The sequence below is a fragment of the Mustelus asterias genome, chromosome 5 (assembly GCF_964213995.1).
Source record: "Mustelus asterias chromosome 5, sMusAst1.hap1.1, whole genome shotgun sequence".
Lineage (NCBI taxonomy): Eukaryota > Metazoa > Chordata > Chondrichthyes > Carcharhiniformes > Triakidae > Mustelus > Mustelus asterias.
The window spans coordinates 31,265,357-31,290,570 of NC_135805.1; the positions used below are offsets into that span (position 1 = coordinate 31,265,357).

Below are 25,214 nucleotides of genomic sequence, written 5' to 3' on the forward strand. Positions count from 1 at the left end.
ATATAGAGCAGGTATTCCTTATCACAGGCAGCCAGCCGGTTCCTTTAAGTGTCTCAAAGATGGAAGGTGTTGTTAACTGGCACAGGATGTATGTAGTCACAGGGCAGGCAAAATAACATGTCCTTTGGTTCATCATCAGTCACAGCACAGAAGCTCTACAGCACCAATAGATTACATGCTTCAACTATGGGGAATGCGGGGGCGATTCTCCAAAAAAAATTCTAAGTGCTGAATTCGCGTGAAAAATGGTGTAAATCACGATTGTTTTTTCAGTGGGAGTTCAGACTCGAATCTCCCACACTCTGCAATACAGAGGTCACAATCGTGAATATCATTAAAAGCTTGGGGGCGGAGTCTATTCACAGCAGAGTCTGACAGTTCCAGAACTCTGCGCATACGTAGTGGCCCCGAACTGTCAGCCTGCAGTTCGATCGCTGACCAGCCCGGGACCCCAAAGTGCTGCCTCCCTAACCCCTCCATGGCCTGATCAGGGTCCCCATGACCATTCCTGGGCCAGCCCCGACCCCCCACCCATACCGGAGTAACCCAATCACCAGACCCCAACCACCCCCCAGAAGTGACTAATCCCCCACCCCGCAGACTCCCCCCCCCCCCCCCCCACCCATGGGAATTGGCACCGTCACATCACGGCAGATCCTCCCCCCCAGCAGACAACCCCCCGCCCCAGCCCTCCGTGATCACTGGCCTGATTCCAATCCCGACCGGATACAAATGGCAGAGTGGTAGTGGAAACCCCCACCCCCACCAATAGCCCCTAGGCCCCGGTCCCAATAGGCCCCACCCCCTTGGCACTGCCCCATGCTGGTGGACATGCCAGGAGGCACAGGCTGGCGCTACCAGGGTGCCCATGCCCAGGGGACACCATCCCCTCCGGCCTTTGATCCCCGTGGGGGGCCCCGATTGCCCCCCTTCGCTCATCCCCCTAGTTCCCCGAAAGTGGGGATCTACTGTAAACCCTGCCAGAGTGAAATTGCACTGGCGGGGTGGGAGATGCTATGGGGCCCAGAGAATTCAGGTCACGGGCCCAATAATCACATGCAAATAACATTAAAAATAGATTTAAATTACTTACCTGGCCTCCCTGCCGGTTTCCTGCGTGGTCCCGACCACGCCTGATTTCCAGAGGTGGGAGGCGCACATGCGTCGGGAACGCATGTGCGAATCCTGCAAATCCGCGCAAGTGTGCATCTCCTGACTGAACCCGCCAAAAAATTAGTGGGTTGGAATGGGAGAATCACCCCCTGCATGTCTCACAGGAAATTGTGAGTTTAATATCATGGAAATTATGGATGGTGTGGAATTTCCCCGTGGGGTGTATTTTAGGCAGTGGAAGAAGCCCACCATTGGAAGGTGATGGGCTTTTCCAGTCACGCCAATGTCTACATGGTTTTGCGTACCCCGCATCCTCTGCTGCCGGGGAATGTGCCACGGGGGGTCGCCAACAACGACCAGAAAATCTGAAAATTTTGGCTTGTATTTTGGAAGTTCCAGTAATGCTCCCTTTCCCGAAGTGAAAAAAAATTTGAATTAGGATGTTAAAATTGAATTTACGGGATTGTCAGTTTTCAACAATATATAACTTAAAACAAACTGGGAATTTTTGGTGAAAATTGGGAAGTTTAAAACAACTCAAGGCCTTGATATGAGCACGTACAACCCAAGTGCTCATCAAACTGCGGCACTTGCAAAACTATTCCGAATCATGTTGCTAAAAGTTTCTTTCCTCACTGCAGGTAAAGCTGCCTGTATTGCCGGTCTGTGTATCACGCCCAATGAACTACAGTCCCGGGTTGGAGAGTTTCAGCAATACTGTCCTGTTAGCCTTCAGTTAAAGGGAGAACTTGTAGACTGCTCTGTTGATCCTTCATTAGAATTTGCAGCTGAATTCCAAGGACATTACTATAGAATGGCTTCAAAGGAAGCTCTGGATGTAAGTATACTTGTAGTCGAAAATAATAATGCAACATTAATTGAGAAGATTTGCTCATTCGATTTGCCTGAATTAAAAGAAGTGTTCCCCAACCTTCACAAATGATGGGACAAGATTTTTTGAATAGGAGGCTTTGCTTCCCTACCACCTGAAGTATTGGTGGGGAACGTATACCTGTGCAATCAGAACAGCCCCAGAGTCATTTTATATTTTGAGGACAATTAATTAGCTAGAGACAGGACTTCCATCCTCACTCAGGTGGAGGTCCCAACTCAGAGAACTGCTGGCCAATCTGATAGTTCCAGCAGGGCCACTGGGATTACAAGCAATCCCCAGATTCTATGTCCGAGAGCATTATTTTACAACACCCCACCAGTGGTTTTACAGGGTATGGGGGCCCCTTTTGCTGGATGGTTTTCCCACAGCCCTTCTGCCTGCCCCCAATCTGTCCACACTTCAGGCTCTTAAGTGGCTAATTATTAGCCACCTAAGGGTCACTTCCTGCCTGGCCTCAACGGGTGGGAAGTAGGCTGCCTCCCTCAAGGTGTCTCTTTCTTCATCTCCTGCAAGGTCTGTCCCTGTAGTGACCCCTATTCCACCCTCCCCACCAGCCTCTCCATAAAGCCCTCCACCCTTCCTTTGCCTTCCCTCTTGGGCCTCATCTCCTTTCACTGTCATGAGACACCTTCCTCATACCCAATCCTGGACTCCAGGATTAAGAATTTGGGGACTGCTTGTAGTCCCACTCCTGGCCATCACTGCAACTGGAATTACAGAGATACCGGGCAATCAGATTGGCCACCAACTCTCTGAGGCAGGAGTTATTGTGCTTTTTGGTCTGAGATATTTTTGGAATTGTATCCACCCTCTGCCATAATTTAATTGGAACTGTGACAAAGACCCCTTCTTATGTGCACCAGCAGAATGGAGCAGCTCCAGAGAAATTCCAGATTGTACAAACATTGTACAAACACATTCATGGCATGGTCTTATTAGCAACTGTTGCCAAATCCATTACATATAAATGTAGAATTATATATTCATGCTAATAATATGGAAGTCTAATTTTATGAAAAAATTATCCATCTTGTCCTATTTAAAATAACAAGAATTTATATCCACAATATGCAGTTAAACATGAAGGAGAAAACAGCAAGACATAGCATTTAAATCCATTCATACAGAGATAATCTTAAACATAGAACATAGAACATTACAGCGCAGTACAGGCCCTTCGGCCCTCGATGTTGCGCCGACCAGTGGTACCAATCTAAAGCCCCTCTAATCTACACTATTCCAATATCATCCATATGTTTATCCAATAACCACTTGAACGCTCTCAACGTTGACGAGTCCACCGCTGCTGCAGGCAGGGCATTCCACGCCCTTACTACTCTCTGAGTAAAGAACCTACCTCTAACATCTGTCCTATATCTCTCACCCCTCAATTTAAAGCTATGTCCCCTTGTGCTAGCCAACACCATCCGAGGAAAAAGGCTCTCACTGTCCACCCTATCTAATCCTCTGATCATCTTGTATGCCTCTATTAAGTCACCTCTTAACCTTCTTCTCTCTAACGAAAACAACCTCAAGCCCCTCAGCCTTTCCTCATACGATTTTCCCACCATACCAGGCAACATCCTGGTAAATCTCCTCTGCACCCTTTCCAACACTTCCACATCTTTCCTATAATACGGCGACCAGAACTGTACGCAATACTCCAAATGCGGCCGCACCAGAGTTTTGTACAGTTGCAACATGACCTCCTGGCTCCGAAACTCAATCCCTCTACCAATAAAAGCTAACACACTGTACGCCTTCTTAACAACCTTATCAACCTGGGTGCCAACTTTCAGGGATCTATGCACATGGACACCCAGATCCCTCGGTTCATCCACACTACCAAGTATCTTACCATTAGCCCAGTACTTTGTCTTCCTGTTACTCCTTCCAAAGTGAATCACCTCACACTTTTCGGCATTAAACTCCATTTGCCACCTCTCAGCCCAGCTCTGCAGCTTATCTATGTCCCTCTGTAACCTGCCATTTCCCTCCGCACTGTCTACAACTCCACCGACTTTAGTGTCATCTGCAAATTTACTAATCCATCCTTCCACGCCCTCATCCAGGTCATTAATAAAAATGACAAACAGCAGTGCTCCCAAAACAGATCCTTGCGGTACACCACTAGTAACTGAACTCCAGGATGAATATTTCCCATCAACCACCACCCTTTGTTTTCTTACAGCTAGCCAATTCCTGATCCAAACCACTAAATCACCCTCAATCCCATGTGTCCGTATTTTCTGCAAAAGCTTACCATGGGGAACCTTATCAAACGCTTTGCTGAAATCCATATACACCACATCAACCGCTTTACCCTCATTCACCTCTTTGGTCACCTTCTCAAAGAACTCAATAAGGTTTGTGAGGCACGACCTACCCTTCACAAAACCGTGCTGACTATCCCTAATCAAATTATTCCTTTCTAGATGATTATAAATCCTATCTCTTATAATCCTTTCCAATACTTTGCCCACAACAGAAGTAAGGCTCACCGGTCTATAATTACCAGGATTGTCCCTACTCCCCTTCTTGAACAAGGGGACAACATTTGCTATCCTCCAGTCTTCTGGCACTGTTCCTGTAGACAATGACGACACAAAGATCAAAGCCAAAGGCTCTGCAATCTCCTCTCTAGCCTCCCAGAGAATCCTAGGATAAATCCCATCCGGCCCAGGGGACTTATCTATTTTTACCCTTTCCAGAATTGCTAACACCTCCTCCTTATGAACATCAATACCATCCAGTCCAACAGCCTGCATCTCAGTACTCCCCTCAACAACACTGTCCCTCTCCAGTGTGAATACCGATGAAAAATATTCATTTAGTGCCTCTCCTATCTCTTCAGACTCCACGCACAACTTCCCACTCCTGTCCTTGACTGGCCCTAATCTTACCCTAGTCATTCTTTTACTCCTGACATACCTATAGAAAGCTTTAGGGTTTTCCTTGATCCTACCTGCCAAAGACTTCTCTATATTTCTTAAAATATAGAGACCTATATTTTAAGAAATACCTATTTATGGGTTTAATAATACTTCTGTTTAAGAAATTCATGCCATTTTACAGGAAAATTAAGATGATTTATATTGTTAACTTTATCAACATTTTGATAAAACTGTTTTAAACAAAAAATGCATGAATTTCAATTTGTCTACTTTTATCAATTTCTCAGCTCTTCTTGAACCATCCAGAGTTGTTCATACCTCCATTAGCTTCTCAATCTCTTCCATCAGCTGATCTACTACCAACAAAGCTTACTGCAGCTGAAGTAAAGGCCAGGTTTCCTAAACAGGCAGAATTTCTGGGCTACTGCCCAGTTACATTTCTGGATGGCAAACAGAGGTAAATTCAATTTATCAAGACGATAAAGAAACTTAATAAATGTAGAAAAAAATTGTCTTGACAGAGAAATGTTTCTAACTACTGTTTTGATCCTTCTCATCAGATATGAAGCATTGGTCCCTGGACATATAGATTATGCTGTTGAGTACAGAAACAGATTATATCTTTTTCAGGATGAGGAACACCTTGATAAATTTATGCGGTAAATACTTCTTAATAATATCATTTCAATGCTCCTATTATCAAATATCAAGCATTTTGTAAAGGGGTTGAATTATATTGTAACTGTTTTCTTGCAGACAGAAAAAACAAAACATAATAGGTGGGAGGAGTTTACATCTCCCAAGGATGAATGGAAGGGAGGTGTACAATGCGTGTTGGTAATCATAACCGATGGCTGCTAGTGGCAGCTCCTTCTACTTTTTAACTGAAGTGTAAAGAAGTTCAAGGAACATAGGAATAGGCTATTCAGCCAATCAAGTCCGCCAGGGGAAGGGGATATTAGGCAGGGATTTATGGAGTTGGGGTGGAAACTAAAGGCCAAGACTGACAGAGTGGTTATCTCTGGACTCTTGCCTGTACCACGGGATAGTTTAGAGAGGAATAGGGAGAGGGAAGGTTTGAATTCATGGCTGAGGGGATGGTGCAGGAGGGAGGGGTTCAGGTACTTAAGCAATTGGGGCTCGTACTGGGGAAGGTGTGACCTCTATGAGAAGGATGGTCTACACCTTAATCAGAAGGGGACCAATATCCTGGGGGGTAAATTTGCTAAGGCCATGCAGGGAGGTTTAAACTGATTCGGGGGGGGGGAGGGATCCTGAGTAGTGGGGCTGAAAGTGAGGGATGCATGGATGGGGACTGCAATGCACGGCATTGCAGAGGTGGGGTGGAGCAGGGTTTGAAATGTGTATACTTCAATGCCAGGAGTATTCGCAATAAAGTGGGTGAACTTGCAGCGTGGATCAGTACCTGGGACTTCGATGTTGTGGCTATTTCAGAGACATGGATAGAGCAGGGGCAGGAATGGATGCTGCAGGTCCCGGGGTTCAAATGTTTTAGTCGAGGTAGGGAAGGAGGTAGAAGAGGGGGAGGGGTAGCATTATTGGTCAGAGATTGTATCACAGTGTCAGAGAGGAGGTTTGATGAGGACTTATCTGTTGAGGTAGTATGGGCGGAGATTAGAAATAGGAGAGGAGAGGTCACCCTGTTGGGAGTCTTTTATAGACCTCCTAAAAGTTCTAGAGAGGTTGAGGAAAGGATTGCGGAGTCAATCCTGCTTAGGAGTGATAGTAATAGGGCAATTGTTATGGGGGATTTTAACTTGACTAATATTGACTGGAATTGTTATAGCTCTAGCTCGTTAGAGGGGTCAGTTTTTGTTCAAAGCGTGCAGGAAGGTTTTTTGACTCAGTATGTAGACAGGCCAACTAGAGGTGAGGCTATATTGGATCTGGTGCTGGGAAATGAGCCAGACCAGGTGCTAGACTTGGAAGTTGGTGTGCATTTTGGTGATAGTGACCACAATTCGGTTACGTTCACCTTAGTGATGGAAAGGGATAGGCATGAACCTCGGGCCAGTGGTTTTAGCTGGGGGAAGGGTAATTATGAGGCTATTAGGAGAGAATTAGGAAACATAGGTTGGACTAGGAGATTACAGGGACTGGGAACGTCCGACATGTGGAGTTTTTTCAAGGAGCAGCTACTGCGAGTCTGTGATAGGTATGTCCCTGTCAGGCAAGGAGGAATTGGTAGGGCTAGGGAACCGTGGTGCACCAAAAAAGTTTCTTTGTTGGTTAAAAAGAAAAAGGAGGCTTATGTTCGGATGAGACGTGAGCACTCGGGTAGTGCACTAGAAAGCTTTAGATTGGCTAAGAGGGAGTTGAAGAGCGAGCTTAGAAGGGCTAAAAGGGGACATGAGAAGACTTTGGCGGATAGGGTTAAAGAGAATCCTAAGGCGTTCTATAGGTATGTCAAGAACAGAAGGTTGGTTAGGGCAAGTTTAGGGCCAGTTATAGATGGCAGAGGGAAGTTATGTGTGGAACCGGAGGAGATTGGTGAAGCATTGAACCAATATTTCTCTTCGGTGTTCACGCAAGGGGACATGAATATAGCTGAGGAGGACACTGGGTTGCAAGGGAGTAGAATAGACAGTATTACAGTTGATAAGGAGGATGTGCAGGATATTCTGGAGGGTCTGAAAATAGATAAATCCCCTGGTCCGGATGGGATTTATCCAAGGATTCTCTGGGAGGCAAGAGAAGTGATTGCAGAGCCTCTGGCTCTGATCTTCAGGTCGTCGTTGGCCTCTGGTATAGTACCAGAAGATTGGAGGTTAGCGAATGTTGTCCCATTGTTTAAGAAGGGGAACAGAGACTTCCCCGGGAATTATAGACCGGTGAGTCTCACTTCTGTTGTCGGCAAGATGTTGGAAAAAATTATAAGGGATAGGATTTATAGTTATTTGGAGAGTAATGAATTGATAGGTGATAGTCAGCATGGTTTTGTGGCAGGTAGGTCGTGCCTTACTAACCTTATTGAGTTTTTTGAGAAAGTGACCAAGGAGGTGGATGGGGGCAGGGCAGTGGACGTGGTATATATGGATTTTAGTAAGGCGTTTGATAAGGTTCACCATGGTAGGCTTCTGCAGAAAATGCAGATGTATGGGATTGGGGGTGATCTAGGAAATTGGATCAGGAATTGGCTAGCGGATAGGAAACAGAGGGTGGTGGTTGATAGTAAATATTCATCATGGAGTGCGGTTACAAGTGGTGTACCTCAGGGATCTGTTTTGGGGCCACTGCTGTTTGTAATATTTATTAATGATCTGGATGAGGGTATAGTTGGGTGGATTAGCAAATTTGCTGATGACACCAAAGTCGGTGGTGTGGTAGACAGTGAGGAAGGGTGTCGTAGTTTGCAGGAAGACTTAGACAGGTTGCAAAGTTGGGCCGAGAGGTGGCGGATGGAGTTTAATGCGGAGAAGTGTGAGGTAATTCACTTTGGTAGGAATAACAGATGTGTTGAGTATAGGGCTAACGGGAGGACTTTGAATAGTGTGGAGGAGCAGAGGGATCTAGGTATATGTGTGCATAGATCCCTGAAAGTTGGGAATCAAGTAGATAAGGTTGTTAAGAAGGCATATGGTGTCTTGGCGTTTATTGGTAGGGGGATTGAATTTAGGAGTCGTAGCGTTATGTTGCAACTGTACACAACTCTGGTGCGGCCGCACTTGGAGTACTGTGTGCAGTTCTGGTCCCCACATTACAGGAAGGATGTGGAGGCTTTGGAGAGGGTGCAGAGGAGGTTTACCAGGATGTTGCCTGGTATGGAGGGGAGATCCTATGAGGAGAGGCTGAGGGATTTGGGATTGTTTTCGCTGGAAAGGCGGCGGCTAAGAGGGGATCTTATTGAAACATATAAGATGATTAGAGGTTTAGATAGGGTGGATAGTGATAGCCTTTTTCCTCTGATGGAGAAATCCAGCACGAGGGGGCATGGCTTTAAATTGAGGGGGGGTAGTTATAGAACCGATGTCAGGGGTAGGTTCTTTACCCAGAGGGTGGTGAGGGATTGGAATGCCCTGCCAGCATCAGTAGTAAATGCGCCTAGTTTGGGGGCGTTTAAGAGATCCGTAGATAGGTTCATGGACGAAAAGAAATTGGTTTAGGTTGGAGGGTCACAGTTTTTTTTTTTAACTGGTCGGTGCAACATCGTGGGCCGAAGGGCCTGTTCTGCGCTGTAATGTTCTATGTTCTATGTTCTATTCAATTTACATCACGGCTCATCTTCTACCTGCAGCCCCCTTCCCCCTCACCGATCTCAGGCAGAGTGGCAGTGACCCCCCCCCCTACCTCCACATGGATCTCAGGCAGAGTGGCAGCGCCCCTTCCCCCGCACCAATCTCAGGCAGAGTGGCAGTGACCCCCCCCCTACCTCCACATGGATCTCAGGCAGAGTGGCAGTGACCCCCCCCCTACCTCCACATGGATCTCAGGCAGAGTGGCAGTGACCCCCCCCCGCACCTCCCCACTGATCTCAGGCAGAGTGGCAGCTGACCCCCCTTCTCCCTCACTGATCTCAGGCAGAGTGGTAGTGCCCCCCCTTCCCCGTCACTGATCTCAGGCAGAGTGGTAGTGCCCCCCCTTCCCCCTCACTGATCTCAGCCAGAGTGGCAGTGACCCCCCCCCCCCCCCCCACCTCCCCACTGATCTCAGGCAGAGTGGCAGCAGACCCCCCTTCCCCCTCTCCGATCTCAGGCAGAGTGGCAGTGACCCACCCCCCCCCCCCCCCCCCCCCCAAACCTCCCCACTGATCTCAGGCAGAGTGGCAGCGGCCCCTCCTTCCCCACCACAAATCTCAGGCAGAGTAGCAGTGGCCTCCTTCCCCCCCCCACCAACCTCAGGCAGTGGCAGCATCCCCCTCACTGATCTCAGGCAGAGTGGCAGCGCCCCCCCCCCTCACCGATCTCAGGCATATGGCAGCGGACCCCCCTTCTCCCCCACCAATCTGAGGCAGAGTGGCAGCACCCCCTCTTCTCTCTCACTGATTGCAGACAGAGTGATCCTCCCAACCCCAGACCCTCCTGCACAAGGCCCCCATCTCCCCCTGACTCTGATGGCTGTATGACATCTCCCTCTCTCTCACCTGTCCCCAGTCATCATGGAAGCACTGATCCATCATCCCACCGCGCCCCCCCACACCCCCATCAGCACACCTGCAAATGCTCACTTGCCTTCCCCTCAATGCTAACAAGCAAACTGTATGTAACTTATGAAATGCTCTGCCAGACTGTCTGCAGCTGATCTGCTATAAAAGGGGCAGCTCCATAAAAGCCCCAAGGATGGACAGGCAGGCAGTGCAGGAAGAAAATGACCAAACGACCAGCCCCCAGATTCACTGAAGGCAACCTCAGAAGGCTGCTGGATGCAGCAGAGGCAAGGAGAGACACGCTCTTCCCCCAAAAGGACGAAGACCCAAGGGGCTGATGGCAATACGATCTGGAAGGCAGTTGCCTCTTCTGTCAATGGCACTGGCCCCCAGAATGGGGAAGCAGTGTCACAAGAAGGTCAGTGACCTCATCCAGGCAGAAAGGGTGAGTGCTTAACCCCACCTAGCTTCTTCCCCCAATCGCCCCCAGATTTTTCCATCCCCAGCACCCTGGATCAATCGGTTGCATCGCAAAAGCCATCTTGTCACTCTGAAGGGGGGGGCGGAGAAGGAGAGAAACACATGTAGAGGTGAAGGAATGCTGCTTGCCCCAAGCCCAGCAGCACATACTGCCCATTCCCCCCACCCACATGCCCTCCAGCATCACAGAGCCCCTATTTCCCAACCACATGCCCCCCCCCCCGCATCACAGAGCCCCCATTTTCCACCCACATGCTCCCCAGCATCACAGACCTCCCATTCCCCACCCACATGACCCCCAGAATCACAGCTCCTTTAAGAGTTCTGAGTCTGCAGCAGTGCAATTTCCAAGGGCTTTGTGCATATCCTTCAGCTGGAGTGCATTAGGACCCAGGAGCATTCACAAGACGTGAGGTCAGTGCTGAGACCTGGATTCATGCTGCAAATCGGACATTGGACACGCTGCTGACAACAACCCTCTCCCCAACCCAAAAAATGAAAGGATCCCGGAAAGCAGCACGGAGCCGTCGGACGCTCGGCACGTACCTCCTCTCTAACCCTCATTGATGGAGTGCCCGAATAGGATTTTTATGGAGCAAGTCTGTTTCAGGCCGATTCCGGATGGGCGAACACGCTCATAAAGGGCGACATGCCACTAAAGTTCAGCGTGCAGCCGGTTAAGTGGATTGAAATGCATACAAATACATCTAAATGGCTGTCATGCCCGTTTTAGGCAGGTTCCCGATCATGGCCATTTTCAGACCTTGGTAAAGGGGGAACCGCTGTGGACGCGGGATCGATCACGCTACTGGCTTCACATCCTACTTTACCAAGTTTTTGCGCCTGAAAGGGTGCAACGCAATGGTAAGATCGCCCCTAAAGAGTAGGAATAAACTGGTCTTTTTCAAAATGGCAGGCAGTGACTAGTGGGGTACCATAGGGATCAGTGCTAGGACCCCGGCTATTCATAATGTATATTCATGACTTAGATGAGTGAACTAAATGTAATATCTCCAAATTTGCAGTTGACACAAAGCTGGGTGAGAGAATGAGCTATGATGGGGATGTAGAGATACTTCAGTGTGATCTGGACACACTGAGTGCGTGGGCAAATGCGTGGCATTTGCAGTATAGTGTGGATAAATGTCAGATTGTCCACTTCAGTAACAAAAATAGGAAGGCAGATTATTATCTGAATGTCTATAAATTGAGAAATGGGAATGTATAATAAGACCTGGGTGTCCTAGTACACCAGTTGCTGAAGTTAAGCATGCAGGTGCAGCAGATGGTGAAGAAGGCAAATGGTATGTTGGCCTTCATAGTGAGAGGATTCGAGTACAGGGGCAGGATGACTTGCAGCAATTGTGCAGGGCCTTAGTGTGGGTACACCTGGAGTATTGTGTGCAGTTTTAGTATCCTTCTTTGAGGAAGGATGTTCTTGCTATAGAGGGAGTGTAGCGAAGGTTTACCAGATTATTCCTGGGATGGTGACACAGAGGTAACCAAGGGGTAACCAAGAAGGTAGATGAGGGCAGTGCAGTTGATGTTGTCTACATGGACCTTAGCAAGGCCTTTGACAAGGTACCGCATGGTAGGTTGTTGCATAAAGTTAAATCTCACGGGATCCAGGGTGAGGTATCTTAATGGATACAAAATTGGCTTCTTGACAGAAACCCTTGACAGTTCACCCCAGTCCAACGCCGGCATCTCCATATCATTCTTGACAGAAGCCAGGGGGTGGTTGTAGAGAGTTGTTTTTTAAACTGGAGGCCTGTGACCAGCGGTGTGCCTCAGGGATCAGTGCTGGGCCCACTGTTACTTGTCATTTATATCAATGATTTGGATGAGAATATAGGAGGCATGGTTAGTAAGTTTGCAGATGACACCAAGATTGGTGGCATAGTGGACAGTGAAGAAAGTTATCTCTGATTGCAACGGGATCTTGATCAATTGGGCCAGTGGGCTGACGAATGGCAGATGGAGTTAAATTTCGGCAAATGCGAGGTGATGCATTTTGGTAGACTGAACCAGGGCAGGACTTACTCAGTTAATGGTAGGGCATTGGGGAGAGTTACAGAACAAAGAGATCTAGAGGTACATGTTCATAGCTCCTTGAAAGTGGAGTCACAGGTGGACAGAGTGGTGAAGAAGGCATTCGGCATGCTTGGTTTCATCAGTCAGAACATTGAATACAGGAGTTGGGACGTCTTGTTGAAGTTGTACAAGACATTGGTAAGGCCACACTTGGAATACTGTGTGCAATTCTATTAATAGGTCACCCTATTATAGAAAGGATATTATTAAACTAGAAAGTGTGCAGAAAAGATTTACTAGGATGCTACTGGGATTTGATGGATTGAGTTATAAGGAGAGGCTGAATAGACTGGGACTTTTTTCTCTGGAGCGTAGGAGGCTGAGGGGTGACCTTATAGAGGTCTATAAAATAATGAGGGGCATTGACAAGGTAGATAGTCAATATCTTTTCCCAAAGGTAGGGGAGTCTAAAACTGGAGAGCATAGGTTTAAGGTGAGAGGGGAGAGACACAAAAGTGTCCAGAGGGGCAATTTGTTCACACAGAGCAGGGTGAGTGTCTGGAACAAGCTGCCAGAGGTAGTAGTAGAGGCGGGTACAATTTTATCTTTTAAGAAGCATTTAGATAGTTACATGGGTATGGAGGGATATGGGCCAAATGCGGGCAATTGAGATTAGCTTAAGGGTTTAAAAAAAAGGGCGGCATGGACAAGTTGGGCCGAAGGGCCTGTTTCCATGCTGTAAACCTCTATGACTTTATGATTCTATGAGGTGTGAGGAGAGATTGAGTTGGTTAGGATTATATTCACTGGAGTTTAGAAGAATGAGGGAAGGTCTCATGGAAAACATAAAATACTAACAGGACGAGACAGGGTACATGCAAGAAGGATGTACCCGATGGGAGGAACAAGGGACCTTGGTCTATAGATGCGGCGTAAACCTTTTAGGACTGGGATCGGGTGAAATTTCTTCACTCAGAGTGGTCATCCTGTTAAATTCATTACCACAGAAAGTAGTTGACTGCTAAACATTGTGGCCGGCATTTTCCCAAAACAATTCTAAGTGTCGAATTCGTGTGAAAACTGGAGCAATTCACACTGGTTTTTTCAGCAGGATTTTCAAAATGAATCTCCCACATCTGTGCACTGCAGAGGTCACTAGTGTGTATATCATTAAAAATCAGGGAGCAGAGCCTATTCCCGCTGGAGAGGCCGGCAGCATAACGCTGAGCGGGCCACTGCGCATGCGCCAATCTGTCAGTGCCAAGATGGGCGCATACGCAGTAGTCCCGCACTGCCAGCCTCCCAATTGCTGGCCAGCTCAATCGTTGGCCAGCTCCACGATCCCTGCATCGCCAGCCCTCCACCCAACCACCCACGCCCCCTCCCCCCCCCCCACCCGAACATTCCTGGGCCAGCCCCAAATCACCCCCCTTCCGCACGCCCCGATCTCCAGCACCCTCATTCCCCCCCACCCCCCTGCCACAGTCCCGAACCCCCCTCCCCACAGTCCCGACCCCCCCCCAGCCCCCCCCCCCCACCCCCGCCAATTGGCCCACCAAGCCCTGCTGGGCAGTGCCAAGGTGCCCCTGCGCATTGGCACTTTGCTCCTTGGGCAGTGCCAGAGGGCCCAGGCTGGCACTGCCAAGGTGCCAATGCTCAGGGGAACCTTCCCCGCCGCCGGACCCTCAGGGGGCTCCCGATTACCCACTCCCTTCACTCCAGCAGGGTCGGGCCACAAGTTCCCCGTTGGTGGGGAGCTATTGTAATTCCTGCTGGAGTGAACCACTCTGGTGGGGGGGGGTGGAAGGTACTAGTGGGCCCATAGACTTCAGTCCCGGGACCACTGATCACATTTAAATTATATTGAAATGACCATTTAAATGGTCTTGGTGCCTCCCTGCTGATTTCTGACGCGGAGCTGATGCTATCAGGGCGGGAACACATGTGCAAATCGGGCGATGTGAGAATCTCCCAGCCCGCTGTGCTAAAACCTTAGCACAGAGGGATGGGAGAATCACCCCCTGTATGTTTTCAAAAAGGAGTTCAATATAGCTCTTGGGGTGAAAGGGATCAAAGGATAAAGGGGGATGGTGGGATCAGGCTATTGAGTTAGATGATCATACTGAGTGGTGGAGCAGGCTCAGCCGAATCCTGCCCCTATTTTCTATGTTTCTATGAATATGTGCTACTACAGTATTAGCCTGGGCCTTTCAAGAACTAGCCTAATAACATTACCAGTACCCCAAAGCTCCCTTGTCTAAATCTGACCCATACATCTTTACTAAATTTAATGTGGCATGCCCCCTTGTTGGTTCCCCCTGTGGAATATTGCCACAGAAAATAATCCTGGACAACTCAGGAAATTCAATACCATTCTGTTGTTAGTCTGGTTACAACAGTTTATATGCAAGTTAAAATCCCCCACTAAAATTACCCTAACTTTCCTACAGTCATTCAACAGCCACTGAGCAAGTCAGAGGTAGGGCACTCTACAGCAAGGAACTTAATTCCTTACATTTCAAAGCTTCTCCACCATCTATAAGGCACAAATCAGGAGTGAGACGAAATACTCTCCATTTTGCCTGGATGCATGCAACTCCAACAACGAGCTTTTCCATGCGTTCTAGTTCTGATTCTATCTTTCCCAATAGGGAGTATGGAACTGGTCTCGCTCGTAAAGGTCTATGTTAATCTTAGCTTTGGCTTCCCTTATTTTCCCAAGCCCTTCTTGGAAGACTTCAGAGTACTTACGGATGACTTTGTGCAGTCTCCATGCCTAGCCTAAAGATTTCCAGCCAGTTCAGTCTGATGCGTTGGAGCCGATCTCTCCCAGTGATGCTAAGTCCTTGTTCCCATACAGTGATGAGTAGAAGTTGAGCTGACTGCTGCCTGCAAGTCCCTTGGATCGCGTGATGTCCTTTATTTGCAACGGTCCCCCTGCGTAGGTGGCTAGTTTTTCTTTTCTGCTTTCTAAGTTCAGGAGCTGAATACCAGCCTGGAGTCGATAATGGGCGGAATTTTACGAGAATAATTCTAAGTGCCCAGCTAGCGTGAAAATGGGAGATCTCCAATTCCGTTTTTTGGGTGTGTTTTCACGCCCAATCTTACAAACTTAGTCATTGAAAAAATAGTGTAGACTGTTTCTGGCTGCTGCAGGCAGTGGGCTGACTTTAATTCACCAGAGGGAGTTACTGCACATGTGCAGATCTCTAATGCCGCACATGCACAATTTCAGCAGCAGGCGTTTGACAGACAGAGAGAGAGCTGTCAGACCCTGCTGCTGGAGCCAGCCTAAATCAACTCCCTCCCTACCCCCCCGCAATCACGAGAGCCCATGACTGGACATAAGCCCCACAATGCATGGGTATCCAGCCCCTGTTGACACCCCTCACAGCCCAGACTGATCATGCTCTTCCTCTCCCCATGATCCGATCCCATTATACGGTGGCAGCAGGTGCCCCTCCCCCCCCGATCCAATTCTGTTGCTGAGTGACAGCGGGTCCCCCACAATCAGGCCATCCCCTTCATGCCCTGCCCCCATAGGCCCAACCCCATAAGCCCCCTCACACAGTCTGGTGGGCAGTGCCAAGGTGCCAGGTTGGCATTGCCAGGGGGTGTGCCCCTTTGTCCTCGGCCTCCCTGCGGGGCCACAATGGCCTCCAGTTCCACCGGCGAGGCCAACACGACTGTTCCCCATTCATGGCGAGTAGGTGTTTTCCTCACTGGAGGGAACCTCTCCCGGCGAGGCCATAAAGGCAAGTGAGCCTGGATGATTGAGCGCCAGGCTCACTAAACAGATGCAAATAAGCATTTAAATAAATTATTCAGCCTCTCACACATTTCCAGTGAGAGGCTGACCTTGCCAGAAATCCGGTTCCTGTAAAATTGCAAGAGCCGAGAAAACGGGCATGATCCTGCTTCCCAATAACGGAGACTGCAGCCCCCATATCCACCTCCATTTTTAATGGGTGGCCATTTACTAACAACTCCACCATTATGGAGACAACCTTTGTCATGGAGATGTGATTTAAATACATTATCCTTGGTTGTGGGCCTTTCCACAAGGTACGATTCGGTACTGGTCTTGGCCTTCTCTTGAAATAGCATACGTTTTGACTGTTCCTACATTTAGCCTTGATTGTGGTCTTGTGCAGCATTTGCAACATTCTGCCGTCTATCATCTACAACCTTTTGGAATAGTCTTCCTAGGAGGCTGACAGCTATCCCTGACTTCCCTTGACAGAGTGGTGATGCGACTCGGGCTCCACCGCTGCCAGGGATGCTGGGAAATTTAAAATATTTCTTTTTCTTGATACCGTTGTTCTCAGTTGAGGGATGGATGCTGCAGGAGGCCTCTCCCCCCAGTCCCCTGCTATCTGACGTTCGCTGGAGTTTCTGAGCTCCTTTCTCTGCGTTCTCCAACAGTAGAGCTATCTCAATGGTTTCTTTAGATCCAAAATGGGTTCTGCCAATAATTTCTTTTGGACTGTCACTTTGTTAATTCTCAGACCAGTCTATCTCGCAACATGTCGTTCAAGGGTGGCCCGAATTCACAATGCTCTGCCAATTTTCGCAGCCTGTTCAGAAATTCGGTGGCAGATTCCCGAGGCATTCATCCTGCCATGTTAAAGTGATATCACTGGAGTATTATGGAAGGTTTTGAATCATAATAGTTTTTAATTAAGTCTACTAATTCATGAGTTTTGGACTCAGAGGCATCCAGGTAGGTCAAGCTTTCGATTACACTTAAGGCCGAAACCCCCCATGCCATCAATAGGATCACTTTCTGCTTCTTGTCCGCCTTAATACTGTTGGCCTGAAAAAAAAATGCATGTGATCTGCAGACTGAGCCCAGTCTTTGATGCTTGTACCATAGGCTTCAAGTTTCCCAAAAAGAGACATGTTTATTATCGGAGAATTACTTGTCTCAAATGTAAAGATGGTCTGGAGGGAAGATAAAACTTCCTTTACTCCTCCAATGTAATAATCTTACCAAGGCCAGTTTTCCATTACCAAACACCCTTTTAATTATAGGGATAGCAGAATGCCTTTCAATGGCCACAGAGTGCAAGTTGGTCTGTTGGCTGCCGGTCTGAGTGGAGTAGGACTGGGTATTTGGTGTTGACGCACCTCCTGATGGCTTGGGCATACATGTCAAGTCGAGGGCAGCGGCCTTCTGAAGGAGTCCAATTCGACTCTTTCCTCTTCGGTTGCACTGCGGATCTCTCTGTCTGCTGTTCCGGGTCATTAGCTGTCTCATTGTGTTCGCTGTTGGCCTCTTGGGGTTTGTGGAAGAACTCCCGCAGCCTCATTCGCCTGATGAATTCCTCTGTGTCCGCTGCGAGACTGATGGGGTCTATTTTGGTAGTGGGGCAAAAGTTGAGCCCTCGGCTGAGAACTTCGATTTCATCTGGCTGAAGTGTATAGTCCGATAAGTTGACAATGGACTTTCCTGCAGTGGTACTGTTTTCTACTGTGGTACCGGGGGAGGCTTGGTTGCTGCTGGTGGTGATGCCGAGTTTCTCAAGTTTCCTTACATACTTACATATGTAGCTGTTGTTTTTTAATTTGTTTCCATCTGCAGCACCTAGCAACTCTGAATGTTAGTTTCATATGGGACATGAATTAGTATAAGGGAGGTAGAAATGTCAGGAGATGTGACATATAATAGCACCAAATCATTATCATATGGGCTGCCATTTAGATGTGTACTTTCTTTGGCTGCTGGAAATGACAACAGGCAATGATATGTGTGCCAAAGTTGGTAATGTTCTAGCAGAATAAAATTCCAGCACATTTGCCAGTCTGGGCCATCGGATTTACGATTTCCCTAAAATATTTCTCTGAAATAAGGAATTATGATCAGAAAATTAAGGTGTCGGTGTCTTAGAATCACCAATCTGAGTTTTACTTCCTTCCAGACTTCCTGACAAGTATTGGGATCTGACACTCCCAAATAAACTTCCACCAGTGAAGGAACCAGTTCTTGCCGCCTCACTTCCAATGCTTGGATATATGGAACAAGTAAGGGCATTTATTGCTGACTATTTAATGTTTATAGTTAATGTAAATGCTACTGGCAGTGCTTGTCTTCCTGTAATCATGTTTATTTACATTCATTGGAAAACGTCTTCATCTTCCCAGAGTAAGTAATCATAATAACAGAATAGACCTCCCATTGAAGTTCACATCTTGTGGTTTTTTGAATTAACTGTAGTTTTCTTACGCTGTTGTTGAGCTTGACTTATCAAAATTCTGCACAACATCATTGTTGCCTCTCTCACCACTCCTGGTTCAAACTCTTCAATCAGGTTTACACCCATCAACAGCAGGAAAACTGCACCACCACTGGCATCTCACATGACTGTTTTTGGAGTCTATCTTTGCACATCCTCTTCATAACTCCATCTTCATGGCTCTAGGCACTATTTCTGTTGAAAATAAATTAGGTCCTTTGGACTGTTTTGAGGTTATAACTATCTAGAAAAACTGAGCTCTTTTCTCTCGAAAAGGCTAAGAATTGATTCAATGGAGGTCTTGAAAATTATGAAGCGATTCAGCCTGGTAGATGTAGAAATGATGTTTCCATCTGTAGGGGAGGCCAACATTAGGTATTATATATATATATTATCACTAATAAATTCAATAAGGAGAGTGGTTAGAATTTGAAATCCACTACACTTATTTGGGATCTGTGTCCCCAGACAGGGTTGATGAATGACAGGACTTGTGGAGAATGTGAGGCAGCAAGCAAAGCATTAGTATAACTGGGTATATAAGTCAAAAGGCCATAGATGAAGGTTTTGGAAGTAAATGGGTTGAGGAAAGAGCAGAGTTAGGTGATATTATGGAAGTGAAAGTACGTATTCTTTGTAATGAAGAGTATGAGTATATTTTCACCACAGAGACAGGAAACAGGAATAGAGTTTGTTTTCAGATCAGAAGTTTTCAGTGAGTGAAGTTCAGATTTTTACATGGGAAAGTCCATAACTTGTAGAGAGCTAGGTTTCCTATCCACCTAGACAGGTAGGGGCATGAATGGAATGGTTAGATTTGTGTGGGACTCATATAGACACCCCATGGCAACCATCACTGAAGCTGCTGGTTATCATGAGCGATAGATCGGCGATTTGTGCCAAAGCCTCTCACTACATCAGAGAGAAGTAAGATGTCACAGTGGATCCGAAGGGTTGGTGTTTGGACAAGCAGGTTTACTTTATTGATCTAATGAATCTAATACTAGAGGCCATTAGAGATAGGATGGAGGTCCTGTTGCCAGATGGTGGCTGGAGGAGGCCACCTTGTCATACAGCGTAAGCACCTCTCTGTTCAACCTCCTCTTCTTCTCTTATCTCCTACTCCTGCTTTTCCCCTGATGAGCCAGTTCCTCATTGCCCTCAAAGTGCACACTTCTCTAAAGACCCATGAAATGGGGAGTGTAACAAATCACTACAATGACCAATACCCTTGCAGGAAGGTACAGAATTGGAGGATACCACTAAATCAGTCCAGGCATCGATATCACCTCAATGGATTTTGGAGAGCAGGTGACCTTGGTTTTATTGCCCTCTGTGCTTCTGTCCAGAGCTCCCATAGAAGGTCAGTGGTTATCTCTTCAAGGGAAATTTTTAATAAGAGGACCTTATGTCTGTTTATTGGACAAACACTTTACCAATATAAAGGTGATGCCTGGGTTAATATAGAGGGGTGGAAAGATAGAAATCATAGAAACCCTACAGCACAGAAAGAGGCCATTCGGCCCATCGAGTCTGCACCGACCAGAATCCCACCCAGGCCCTACCCCCATATCCCTACATATTTTACCCGCTAATCCCTCTAATCTACGCATCCCAGGACACTAAGGGGCAATTTTAGCATGGCCAATCAACCTAACCCGCACATCTATCAGTTTCAAGAATTTTGGAGAGGAAAAACAGTTTGGAGTTAGGGAGGTAGCTTTCAATGACAAAATGATCAAGAATAGATATTTAGAAGACTGGATGATGATGCTGTTGAAGTGGAAACTTTCTTGCTTCTTGACTGTGATAGAAAAACTCAACAAAGTTCGTTCTGACAAAACAACTAGTATTTATTTACGAAAGACTGCATGCAGTTTTGGCTGAAAACTTGAGTTCAGAAAGCAGTTGGTACAACTTGCTAATTCCTCCTCAAGTCTGCAATTACACAAAGAATCAGTTCAGTATTTATACATAATCATTATCAGTTTGCATGACCAGAGTATATTCAGGAATTCGATTAGTAATAGAAACATAAGCAATGTCATTAATCATGTCAAACTTGCTGACCTCCTAGAACTCTTTGTCTCATCATTCATACCCTTATCTTGTCCTTTGATGTAACAGAAGAAGGTCGGTGACTCCGTCATCCTTGACCTTATCTTGTTTTATTTATACAGCCTTAAGTTATGCAGAGTCAGCCTTGCTTATATTGTACCAAATAGCTAACCAATTTTCCCATCATGCTATTCCTTAGCTCGTACAACTTCACATTCCCTCCTTTTGTCATATCATGACAACTAATTAAATAGGTACATCCATGACCCGATTAAAAATGCATTTGCACAAGCAACCAAGCAATCCTATCCCCAGTAGCAGTAGTAGTAGTAACATGAAGGCCTTAAAGATCCAATCAAATAATCCGTGACCCAGCCATCCTAACCAACCCGGTGGGTCATAATCATGAAATTCACGGCCAATCTCTTGAATTTGATCAGCCTGTCTCTTAATATGGTCGGCCAGGTTGGTGATATTTTCAGAGGCGTCTGGGATATAAGTACAGCATTCCTGACTTACAATGGCGTACGTTCCTCCCTGCGAGGCTAACAGATAATCCAAAGCCAGTTGATTTTGTAATGCCACGGTCCGGACAGCCACCTGCTCAGCTGAGACCTCGGCCAGTGCCTGTCCAGTTGCCCTGGCTTCCGCCGTTGTTACGTTTGCCAGTTGTTCCAATGCTGAGGCCATAAGAATCAGTTCGTTGGCTGCCCTGTCCATTCCATATAATGGAAAGGCCATCATAAAGAACCGTTCGGTTCCGCTAATGGTCCTTTTGGCTCACGAGGGGTGATGCTGAAGGGAGGGTAGGTGGTGCATGTAGGGTACGACATATCCCAGATAACAGGATCCTATCCAATTGGTAGGAAGCCACGAGTATGCTTTAGTGCCACATTATGAAATATGTTCCATTATTGGGCGTAAAATCATCAGCCATTGTCATCCAGGGTATTGGGGAAGTATGTGCCCATGAGCTATTAGAGGTTATATTCCATATCCTGGACCAATCAAGAATAAACATACCCTTGGTGGATAGGTTTGCTACTGGTCCTTGCCACTCAGCTGTGAGGTTGCATCTACTTTGTCCCATCAACTTTCCTTTCCCTGATTTACTAAAACATAGGGAACCTCACACATCACTCGAGGGGACGGTAAGGGAGGGTGGAAGCAAGGCATGATTATAAGCAGGCTGGTACCAAGCCGAAAACCTAGTCATTTCATAGCCAGCCAATTTCCAGTCTCTCATATCTCCCCCCCCCCCCCCCCCCCCCCCGCCATGTTCAGTTTTGACGTAGAATCCATTCAACTGTCTCTTCTATATGGAATGGGAGGGATTGGAGAGGTATTCCTTCCCTCGAATGGACGGAGATGTGGGCACAAACCCAACACTTGCTCACATAAATATATGACATATATAAATAGGTATTGGCATGCAGTCCCCGGGTAGTTTGCTTTTTCACTACCGATTGACCATTAAGGCCAAATAGTCCAGAAAGTCCAAAAAATATAACGAAGATCTTCATCGTGTGTTCATATCTGGGTTGGAGACAATCTTCTTACAGTCTGACAGGTGAGTCCAACTTGAACGTCCTTCAAGCTTGACGGAAGTTGGTGTGGTCAGTAGTACTTGAAAAGGTCCGCTCCAGCGGTGTCCCAACTTCTTTCTGTCCCAGTTCTTCACCAATACGTAGTCTCCGGGTTCGAACACTGGATATCGAGGGGTGGCTGTCCCTGCTGTTACTGGGAGGCGTGCCTGTTTCACCTGTGAGTGCAGAAACTTCAGAGAAAGTGTTAATTGCTTCAAATAATTCTGCATCTGTTCCCCCATCACATGGAGGTCTACTCCCTCGAGGGGTTTTTCATGGGCATCCCAGGGAGTCCTCATTGGCCAACCGTAGACTATCTCTGCAGCTGACAGTCTGGTCCGCGAATGTGGAGTCACCCGCATGTGAAACAGTGCCAAGGGTAATACCTTTAGCCAATTTAATCCAGTTTCTTCAGTCAATTTAGATAATTTTTCTTTTAAAGTCCGGTTGGCTCTTTCCACAATTCCTGCAGCCTGCGGGTGATACGCGCAGTGCGGTTGTTGTTTAATTACGAGTGCTTCGCACAATTCAGTATTGATCCAAGCCACAAAATGTGATCCATTATCTGAGCTCACCATTTTGGGAACCCCAAAACGGGGAATAACTTCTGTCAACAATAACTTCACCACCGTATGTGCAGTACAATTCGTGGTGGGGAAGGCTTCAATCCATTTACTAAACATATCGATTATTACTAAACAATATTTATAGTAATTTACTTTTGGTAATTCAATAAAATCAAGCTGTTTACAGGCAAAAGGACCATCTGGCAAGGGAGTGGTTCCGGGAGGGCATTTAATGCCTTTACGCTTATTATTCCTCATGCAAATGAGGCATCGATCCAGCCGCGTTTGCGCTGCTGTATTCAAATCTGGGTGCCACCAAGTCTTTAGAAGTAGCTGTACCATTCCCTCCTTGCCGAGATGGGTACAAGAATGCAAATAGTCAATAAGTACCGGCAATAAAGAATCCGGAATACAAACTTGACCAACTGGAGTAATGATGTGGTCCTGTGCCAAGGAGTGCGAACACCCCATTGACTTCCATAGTGTGCACTCAGAATCAGAGGCGTCCCTCTGTAATTGTTGAACCCCAGTTATCTCTGGCATTCCCTTCGTCCCTAATGCAGGTACCCGAATTAGAGCCTGATTACCCCCAGTGGGAACAATGACAGAGGCCGATACAGCTGCCGCCTTAGCAGCTGAATCAGCACGGGCATTCCCTAATTGCACAGGAGTGTCCCTCTTGGTGTGCGCAGCACATTTAATAATAGCCAATTGACGAGGAAGCAATAGGGCAACAGCGGCATGCCAGAGCAACTGAGAGGATCCTCCTGTTGTTTAATTTGATGGGTTAGCCCAGCCTGCCTATCACCCAATGATTTCTTATCCCTACCCTGTCGTTTTGTCCCATGATGCTTCCTATCCCAAAGTTCACATTCCAATTTTAATGTTTTCCAATCTTTCAATTTCCCATCCACACATTCATCAATCCCTCTTTTACGGGTGTTATCCCTCCAATTCATTAATAACGATTGTTCGTGGCGCCTAGTCGACTCTTTTTTCCATTTTGAAATTAAAGTTTTCCACTTGGAACCTGCATTTTTTGTCCAAATAGCTTTTACTGCTGCAGTGCAATTATCCAAGTTCCATGTGCCGCCTAGTGGCCAAATATCATTACCTAATTTACTATTTAGTGCGGCAGATAAGTGATGTAAATTACGCTCCTGAGTAGGGGACTCAGAACACATAAAAAGCAAAGGAGAATTTCCCCGTTTTGTCTAAACTCTGTCCCATAGCGTAAGTATACTGTGCCCCTGGCAAAAAATGTTAAGAAAAAGAATTCCTGGTACCAAAGTCAAATCATAGGGTCCCTGACCCAAACTATTCAAATCACAGGGTCCCTGACCCAAACTAAGCCTGTGTAACCCTGATCCAGATGTAAAAGGGGATCAAGGGGTTCCTGACCTTAGGCTAGCCACAATCGGGTCCCTGACCCTAAACACTCTATCGGGTCCCTGACCCGAAATACTCTACTCACAGTCCAATTTAGATTCCAATACTGTCACCTGTTAGTGTCCTCCGTCAGGGACGAGGGGTTGTAGCACCGATCCGAGGGAGAGAGAGAGACCATGGTAAATCTTACCTTGTGCCGGCATCCGTCTCTTCCCTCCGGGTCATGGCTCGATCACTTCTTAGTCCCTCACGGAATTCACTCAGGGTATTGGTTTCTGCTTCGCAGCGCCAAATGTTGAAGTGGAAACTTTCCTGCTTCTTGACTGTGATAGAAAAACTCAACAAAGTTCGTTCCGACAAAACAACTAGTATTTATTTACGAAAGACTGCATGCAGTTTTGGCTGAAAACTTGAGTTCAGAGAGCAGTCGGTACAACTTTGCTAATTCCTCCTCAAGTCTGCAATTACACAAAGAATCAGTTCAATATTTATACATAATCATTATCAGTTTGCGTGACCAGAGCATATTCAGGAATTTGATTAGTAATAGAATCATAAGCGATGAAGGGGATAGATAGAGTGAACGTTCAAAGACTATTTCCTCGGGTGGATGGAGCTATTACAAGGGAGCATAACTATAGGGTTCGTGGTGGGAGATACAGGACGGATATCAGAGGTAGGTTCTTTACGCAGAGAGTGGTTGGGGTGTGGAATGGACTGCCTGCAGTGATAGTGGAGTCAGACACTTTAGAAACATTTAAGCGGTTATTGGATAGGCACATGGAGCACACCAGGATGATAGGGAGTGGGATAGCTTGATCTTGGTTTCAGATAAAGCTCGGCACAACATCGTGGGCCG

The 25,214-nt window shown here is 46.9% G+C and overlaps 1 protein-coding gene across 1 annotated transcript in view; it reads left to right on the plus strand.

Annotated features, from left to right (window-relative positions):
• Nucleotides 1-25,214, plus strand: part of ak9 (adenylate kinase 9) — a 370,082-nt gene that overhangs the window by 319,888 nt on the left and 24,980 nt on the right. Inside the window, exons 41-44 of the mRNA XM_078213534.1 lie at nucleotides 1,755-1,951; nucleotides 5,190-5,359; nucleotides 5,463-5,561; nucleotides 18,442-18,544. Of these exons, the coding sequence (XP_078069660.1) occupies nucleotides 1,755-1,951; nucleotides 5,190-5,359; nucleotides 5,463-5,561; nucleotides 18,442-18,544 (569 nt within the window). The remainder of the gene's footprint in view (nucleotides 1-1,754; nucleotides 1,952-5,189; nucleotides 5,360-5,462; nucleotides 5,562-18,441; nucleotides 18,545-25,214) is intronic.